Below are 9287 nucleotides of genomic sequence, written 5' to 3'. Positions count from 1 at the left end.
TTACAGTTTGTAACACACGAGGTGATTCTTGAAGAAGAGGGCTCTGATCGTGCGACTGCGAGCTTCCTTGGCGTGGCGGTATCTTTTGTACTGTCCCGTGTTTCCCTGCCTGGGGGCGTGGTCGATGGAGATGTCGCTGCACGTCCCAACTCTCAGCTGCCCCAGGCCATCGATAAAAAATTCTGTTCAGCGGCCAAGAGGAGACAACACAAAAGATCATTGACGATGAAATTGTGCAGCAGATTGTAGAGCCTCAGCGCTCCCAGGCACTTGTCCAATTACTGGTAATTACTAGTTAACTAGCACACCTACTATGTAGTGAAAATGTGCACATGCCTTAATTATCAGTCTTTAATTGATTTTTAATTATGAAGATTGGCTGTGCTCGATTCTGCGTGATGAATGAATCAGAGGATGAATTATTCTGTAAATTAGTCTTGTGTCTCCCATCAAAAAATGCAATCAAAATCTATTCCAGGCACAGTTGTAACATTTTTAAAGAAGCCACTTTATTTGGTGCCTCTTCAAATTAAGCGTAATAATAATATTAATTAACAGGTAAATGAGTCTATATCATCAATTATGGAAATACTATTTATGCATTGACTACATGGTCTTCAAGATTCGCGTATCTCTGGAGCTCTCACATGGAGGCAGCCCTTCATGTTCCAAAGCAGTGACCTTGAACAAACAGCACTTGTGAATGTTAGTTCTTCACCAAAGTGTACTTTCCAGATTAGCACGGTTGGCTTTGTATGGTGAGAAAAAAGTTCAATATACGAAGTCCCCGTACCGGTGTGACCGATCCGATTGAAGTGGGGGTCAAAGCCGACCCTGCGAATGTTCTCGGTGCGGGCCACAAAAAAGTTCGCCACCACGTCCACCAATGAGCATGTTGGGAAGCCGTCCAGTTTGCGGTAGGAGCCCAACGTGCGGTACAAGCAGTCTCCGTCCGAGCCTCCAGGCACCACCTTGAGCACGTGCCCAAAGGCGTTCTTGACTAACAGGCCACCCACCTTCCCGACAAAAAAAACAATTATTACCATAAAGGTCATGTGCATTTGACTCTGTGACCTTTCACATATCACTGTGAGTCGAAGCAGACGCACCACATCCAGCGAATTCTTCTCCAGCACCTCCACCATGCGCTCCAGATTCGTATTCTCCGAGAAGAGGAAGTCGTCATCCACCCAAAGCAGGTACTTTGTGCTCACCTGAGAGATGGCGAGGTTCCTGCCGGCAAACCAGCCCTGCACATAGGACCACAAAGTGGAATCTTTAAGCGATGATGTTTTACAGTTTGCTTATTGAACGTTAATTTTGCGCACGCATTTGGTTTGTACAGTTCGCAGCTGACTTGGTTGTTAAAAATGAAAAGGTTCAGCCCTGTAACTGATTGCCCACACCACTATCGGCAGAAGGGCCTCCAGTCGGAGCTCTAGGGAGTGCCTTTACACGCTGGACAGCCATCTTGGATGAGATGGTAGTACCCACATTGTACCCCACCACACATAACTTGCTGATCAACTGTGGTGTACCCATTTATACTACTGGGTAGACAGGGGCAGGTGGCTTTGAAATTTTTACCCAGTGTTCCAAATGCCATGCCGAGAGATCGAACCGGTGACCTCTGGATTGTAAATCCAGTGTTCTAACCATGAGGAAGTTTGGAGTAGGGGTTGATTCTTACTTATTGAAAAATATGTATCGTAGTTCACAAATGAGGGTGACCGTATGTTTATAATTGGTGCCGACCTTCCCAAAAGGCATGATGAACTGCTCCACGCCCGGCTCGTGAAGCATCTCAACATTCTCGGAGTCATCCGCCACAATGATGGTGATGTCTGGGTAGAATCTCCGGATGCTGGCGATGAGCCCCTTCAGCTTGTCGTAGCGCAAGAACGTCTTGGTCACCACCGTCACGAGGTTGCTGATATTACCATCTGCCAGGCCAGCAAAATATCTCTATGAATGCCAGCCCTGATTATGTATTTGTAACGTTATATAGACAAACATGATAAACCTGCTTAAATGCTGGTTGTAACAAGTATACTTAGTAATTCATGCTCAATCATAATAATTTTCACAACATATCTCACCAGGACCAGGGTCGTAGAGCCAGGGCAAGCTCTGGTGCGCTACGACGATCGGTATCTCAGCTCTGTGTTTCTCGCTCTCCAGCTGCACTGTGGACAGAGAGACCGGGAAGGAGAGCAGCGCTCCAGTCAGCGGAGCGCGCCGGCACGCGCGGTCCACGGTGCCGTGGTTGGACGTTCACGCAGGGCGTGTGTCGCTTCTCGCCGTACCCATCTCGGAGGTGCCCGACTGGTACACCGTGTTGGTGTACGTGACTGTGCGCAGCTGCAGGTTGAGGTTCTCCAGGTGGGGGCTGCTCAGGGAGAGGCGCGACTCGCCCAGCCCTTCTGCCATCACCTCTCCCACCTCCGCCACTGTGTCCAGCACCCCCAGTTTCGCGGACAGCGTCACCTGCGTTGGACAGACACCATTGTCGACAACTCTAGTGGTCACCTACCACTGATGCAGCTCCAATGTTTTAAGATAATGGAAACCCAGGAACTGTCAAGGAGGCCAGTTGTATCGTTGAACTGATGCTATTTATATTATCAGCGTACTAGATAACTTACTGGATTGAATATTAGATTTTAGTACAGGAGACTTGAATATCGCTGGGGTTACATTCTTGGAAAGTACCACAAAAGCCAAAACCGCAATATTCAATACTTTAAGGCTTACCTAAATAATGGGGTTAGGTACACGGCAACCAACAAATGACACATCGCAATTTAAATAAGTACTACTGTATGCCAAATAAACAAAAAACTAAATTATTGAAATAAACATGTAAAAGGTCTATACAAAAAAAATCCTAGACGATAAATAGGAGTATAAATACTGAATACTGTACTTACCGATGACGATGATCCAAAGTGGAGATGTGTGTGTTTGTGTAAACATCGCGGCTCGGGGACAAAGTCGGCCGGGCATGATGTTGGCCACCCACCCCCTCGTGTGCCGTGCCAACCTTTATAGGTGCTCTCTAACAGCACTTGCCCCAACAGTCTGTTACAGGCTATACGGTGGGGGGAGGGGGCACGGCCCTGCCCTGCACCACTTTTATCAGCCAATGATGATACAGTACTTCCGGGTACAGTATACCTGGGAAAGGCCACAACTAACCCCCGCAATAGCTAAATTGGTATACAGAGAGGTTTCCCGCGAGAGGTCGAAACTGCGAATCATAAACTCGCGATATTCAAGGGTCCCCTGTACAATAAACAGGTTGCTGACCTGTGTGGGGTTTCTCCATGAACTCTGGATATCTACCATATACAAAATAATCACTATTAAATGGACAAACATCAGATCATTATCATCTTAAGCGATTAACTATTCACTGGTGGGTGAAGTAAAATTTACTTTATGCTGACAAATCATAGATAGTGCAAGCAAAACCCTTGTGATATCAAGCCCTGAGCCTCAGTGGAAGTTTATTTGGTAAACATATGGCTCTTATAATATTAGAATCATACCATTATTTCATACTTAGATACACAATCTGTATCATCTGTAGTAATTATTATTTGTAATAATGTTATATTATACATCATCTATTTACAAAATTACACGATTAAGTCCCATAGTATGATATCAAGACACGTACTGACCTTGTATATGTTTCTTTTATCTGCAAACAAACTTAACCCTATGGAAAGAAAGAATTGAAAAAAACAAGACAAAATCAATGTTTACTCATTGGCTGCAATTGCAGTGATGCTATTCAAATTGAAATGTAAACATTTGAGCGAAGGATTACACATCGACCAATACAGGGGCTGAGCCATCAGTTCAGTTGGAGAATTGGCATTGACCCAAGTTTTGGCTAAACAAATAGATTGGTTCAGATGAATGAATATGCCACTTAGGGAATTGAATTGATGGGACAAAAGATAATTATTTTATTAGATCATGACGATCCAAAAAGTATATAAAGACACAGCAAATCAATGCCCACCATATTAATTATGTCTCATAAAGTTTTGTCCTGAAGAAGCAAGACTGTATCAGTGAAAGCAGCCCACTTTGCTTTGTAGAATTTTTTATGGCTGGGCGATGTTGACTTCGGGGATATGGCCAAGGATGGTTCGTGAAGCTGATAAGGGGCTTCCTCTGTCATCGTTTGAGAGGAAGCAGAGGTCCGGATTTTGGTATGTTCCACCTTGCAAGAGTGGAAAGTAGTGGATTGTTTGGGGTATAAGAGCAGGTGCACATTTCAAATCGACGCCCAGTCTGAAAACTGCCCACCTGCTCTATTCAGCTGGTAGACGTAGAAGATTGGCCCTGTCGACCCAGTGGTGCTGACGAGGACCATTTATTACATTATCAATTGTAGCGGGAGATCGATGTTTCGGCATGCAGAAGTGGCCTCTTGACAACATTTATTGTGTTGAAGAGCAGCACATTACGTGCAGGAACAGAAACACTTAACATGAGTACCGTGATAAGGTTTTCATCTTGCTCAAAATAGATATAGTGTTTTTAGGTCATGCTGACATGTAATTAAATATATAATAAAGTATTAAAATTACTTTGGAAATACAATTGGGCATGATGCAATATCCCAGAAGTAAATAATTGTCCTTGCAAAACCCCTCAACAGATTATTGAGACTAAGTCAGGCTCCATTAGATGAATAATACACTTTAGATTATTAAGGCAGCTTGGGGAAGTCTTAACCAAGGAGTATATTGAAGAGCCAGGGCAAGCTCTGGTGCGCAGACCATCCTCATACCGTGCCTCTCACCCGGTATGAGGATAGTCTGGAGTGGTGGCACCTGCAGCCCCTGAGTCGGGTAGGAGAGCGGCGAGTTGGGCTCTGCCACCAGCACCTTCTTCAGAACAGTGTCCTGCCTGTGGGGCAAACCGTTTTACTCTTTTAACATTTATTTCGCGTTTTATTATACACTTGCATCCATACCAATAAACACAATTGTACCACGTCTCCACGATACATACCGCTCAATCGTGTCCCCGCATGATATTGGTACTGAAGCATGAACTATTTGTTTTTTTAACAGTTGCCAAGCACAGGCCCAATGGCCGAACATGTCAAGTGGGTAACATGCCCACCAACAAACACAGTAATGTATCCAAGGACAGTGATGTATTTATTAAATCCTACCTGTCGCACCCACAGTTTGTCGTTAGGATGATGTCAATGAAGATGAGTGACATTGCTCTAATGATTTGGAAGAAGGAAAAGAGGTAGAAAAAGAAAAATTCTTCATGAGGACTCGACGGTAAATTATCTGTATGTTGAATGGAAGAAAGCTCAAATCAGACAGGGTGGAAGGGGTTTGAGCCAAATACATACTATTGTTGACCCTTCCACCCATGGCGAGGACTACTAGGTCTACCAGACTGATCATTTCGTTTAATCCACCCTGTGGTCAACCACCACACCACACTGCTATTTCTGCTTCTCTTCTGGCAATGTTCTACAGTACTTTGGAATCCCCTCCTATCATCTCTTTTCCCAAGCTCTTATATAACCTTGCTCAATTCAACAAAAGTGTTCATTCTTAATAAAAACAACTTTAAAAGTTATGTTTGTTACTGGACACTTGGCATTTGTGCGCAGTAACTGTGTAAAACAATGGTAAAAGACTAAAGAAGAAGATTTGGAGGGTGTCACATCGCAGTGTACCTGTGTAAGAATTCTTGCATTTCCTTCTGTCTTCTCTGGCGCGTGCCCTCCACTTCGGAGGGCGAGAACCATTTCTCGAGCTTCAAGGCCTTCCGGCCCTTACAGGAGCACGAACCAGAGGGCAGCAACCTGCACACCACCACCACTATACCATTACTTTATGACCCATTTCCACTTGTGCGTTTCTCAATCCACACGTTAGAGACACGTGTAGTGGCCCATGGTGCGATTTTACTGGAGCAACACACTCCTCTGTCTGATTTTCCAGCTGCATGTGACATGCAGGTGGTTTGTCGATTAATGAGAAAATATGAATGCATCATCAATCCTGTCCCACTGTCACCAGACCAAATCTGGGCATATATTTTATCTATCTTGTGGAGGAAGCTCTGATGATGCTCCAGTACAACGGTTAAAGTTTAACCACCTACACATGTTAAGTGATACTATAAAACTTCAGGTGGAGTTTATCACCAATAAATAGGAGCAATGAATCTCCCTCCCATCAACATTAGGTGTTTCACATGCACACGTTTTATGTATACATGATTTACCAGGTAAGCGAAAAGGCCATATCGACATTATGTGCTGACTTTAATTTTCTCATGGGATCAGCTCGACATCTTAGCCACAAGGCACTGTTACCTTCCACCCGCAGCACCGCCCCACTAAAGATTTGAGTCATCAAGCGTTTCCAATAATTCAGAAGGACGCCCAGGACAGCCGCCCCTGCTCGCACCATCCTTGCTACGGCATTTTCGTATGGCTGATGTAGATGCACAGTAGCCACCACAATTTCACATTCAGGTGGTCAAGTCAGATAACCGCATCAGGAGTAGCGGAGTGTAATCGCTGTAATGTTTCTTTCGTATTTGTGGATTGGACATGGCTGTATGTTGTTTAGTCTGTTCTGGAAGACAATTATACCCCCCCCCCCCTTGGAGAGTTCTTAATTTCTCATTTGCGCATCAGGTATCTGCCATGGTTTGTGCGAACACGGTTTAAGGTGAACCATGAGCTTCGCAAAAGGTCAAACCCAGGGATCTTCTGCGTTGGGTCTTTCACAAGGTCATTTGAACTCAATTCAACTACGACACTCACCGCTGCACGCTGGGCTTGAGGCGGTAGTGGACTTGCATGTCGTTAGGTAACAGCTGAGTGTGGTCCGAGAGGTTCATCGGGAATGACTGCTCGTACCACCGCTGCTCGGTAAATTTCAGGGACTTCACGCTCGGCAACGTAGCAAGGTGCACATACTTGTACACAATCGGCGCGGATATGGTGAAGATGATGACAGACATCAGTGTCGCAATAGCGAGCATGCTCAACAGCGTGAGTTTCTTCATGCTACACGTGAAGGAGGGTTTAAACAAGAATTTAGATCACATAACATGATGTGCCAAAGCATTAATTTGCATTATTCCGAAACACAAATTTAAAACATTGAATTATTTTGTACTTCATGAGGCCTCCTTTTCCAGTACCAAAATATAAGAATAGGTTTGTCCCCATTTTTTCTGGCAACAAAACTGAAACCTTTTAAAAATGAATCATGGCTGCATTAACCACAATACATCATGATGTAGATGCTTACCCCGGGCCCTCATTACTCTTATAGTGCATTGTCTTTGAGCTGTACGCATTTTGGCGTCCTCTAGTCGAACGCCGTTTGAGACTAGGCTCAAAAGAAAGCTGTCTCTGGTGTAGACCAATCAGTTTCAAGGACAATGCATATATTATCAGAGTATGTTTTTTTGTTTGCATTCTGACCACAAGTATTGTGGTTAATGCAGACATGATTCTTTGTTAAAATGTTTCACTTTTGTTGCCAGAAAAAAAGGGGAAAACCCTATTATTATATTTTGTACTTGTTTCTTTCTTTTCGGGTCGTGCCAATGACGAATGTGTTGAGTTGCTTGTTAATTGTGGTTGTGCACAAATGTCAACACAGTATTATCACCAAAAAAACCCATTATGATTTAGAAATAGGTGCGAGCCCATTAAGACCGGTGTCTTGGGTAAAAGTTTGTACAAGTGCAAATAACTTGTGCGTTAGATAATATATGTATGTTGAACTTATTTTGCACCGTACATAGCCAACCATGCTCATCAGAGGTATATAATGTATACAATACGGTACTGGGCTTTTAGGGGAAAAATGTTTTATTTTCTAGGTGTAAATAAGATCGCCTTTCTATAAAATACCAAGATCCCCCGTTTAGCCTTAACAGACTGTTGGGGCGAGTGCTGTTAGCGAGCAGCTATGAAGGCCGAAACAGTCCAACGAGGGGGTGGGCGGCCAATACCACGCCCGGCCGCCTTTGTCTCCCGAGTGGCGATATTTACTACACAACGCACCAGGTACTCATTTGAAATAATTGTCACTCATGTTGGCTGTGAACGGGAATCGAACTCGGGTGGCCAGGTTGGTGGTTGGCAGTGCAACGCGCCCAGACACACATAGCAAGCTGAGAGCACGGCCGCTTTATAACGGAGCTGAAACACGGCTCATTTCATCAACCTCCAGTATTTGCATTGACGCTCAAAGAAATGAGAGAAGCGGTGTTGTTCTATCGTCACGAATAATGACCGATTAACAATCGTGAAATTAAACGCGCCCGACAGGGCGTCTGGCGTAGAGATGGAACCATGACATCTGCTCGTGTGAAAGGTGCGAGGGTGAATTTTTATACATTGGAGGGTCGCAAAGAGGTGGCGGCGGCTTGGGGAGGCCTTCATCCAGCAGTGGATTTACCATGGCTGATGATGATGACAGGCCTACTCCAAGTGACGTGAAAGAGACAACGTATCTGCCAGCTCTGACGAGCAATTAAGGTTAATCTCTTGGCACTGAACAAGTGATATAAATTCATCATTCCCATGGCGTGAGCCAGTCCATTCACGGTTTACTTTTCAAAGGATGACAATTTCTACAAGTCCAGTTATATGGGTAGATTGACATTTAAACAGCAGTGTTAGCGATGTTGATACAATATTTCAGATGCGTTCGTACACCCACACATAGCTTACGTTTTAATATTTACATTTTAATGGTAAATGTTAAATTACCTTTAATAAACTGCATTAAAATGTAATGTTAAGCTGTGCACAACTACCTTGACGGTGATGTCCAAGAGATGAAAAAAGTACGATCACTTGGAATGTCCACCTTCAATGTGACACATCACAGATGGAATTGTTATTTTATGGGTGTGGGGGCGGGTGAAAAGGGTGTACTTGCATTGTGGACGAAATCCCCTTCATTATATGTCCTGGTTGTGGCACACACAACACTTTCTTGCTATTTTTTCCGTGATTACTCAGTTGAAGAAAGCAAATTTGGCTTCATACTCAAAAGGGCATTGGGGTGGCACTTAACGCCACTTGTGGTCGACTTATCTTTCTGTAGTCAATGTGACATCTCAAATCTGTTTTTTCTTTGATCTGTTAATTCCTCTTTCTGTCTTTTAGTGTAATTCTACTTGAAAACGTATCTGATATATATATCCCAGCCTGTTTACCTCATAGTGGAATGATGACCTTAAGTCTTTGCTATGTTTTG

General features: G+C 43.9%; 1 protein-coding gene across 1 annotated transcript; it reads right to left on the bottom strand.

The window, feature by feature from the left end:
* Positions 1–7071, bottom strand: LOC144936504 (beta-1,4 N-acetylgalactosaminyltransferase 1-like). Its single transcript, XM_078863629.1, has 10 exons — positions 6827–7071; positions 5726–5854; positions 4823–4929; positions 3687–3724; positions 2307–2487; positions 2100–2186; positions 1756–1943; positions 1110–1250; positions 794–1016; positions 1–182 (listed from the first exon to the last, which is right to left on the bottom strand). The coding sequence occupies exons 1-10, from the start codon at positions 7069–7071 to the stop codon at positions 1–3; spliced, it is 1521 nt and encodes a 506-aa protein (XP_078719755.1).
* Between the last annotated feature and the right edge of the window lie 2216 nt (positions 7072–9287).

This window comes from Lampetra fluviatilis, chromosome 1 (genome assembly GCF_964198595.1).
Source record: "Lampetra fluviatilis chromosome 1, kcLamFluv1.1, whole genome shotgun sequence".
Taxonomy (NCBI): Eukaryota; Metazoa; Chordata; class Hyperoartia; order Petromyzontiformes; family Petromyzontidae; genus Lampetra; species Lampetra fluviatilis.
Note: the sequence above shows the minus strand (reverse complement) of the source record. Positions and strands in the feature narration are given on the sequence as shown.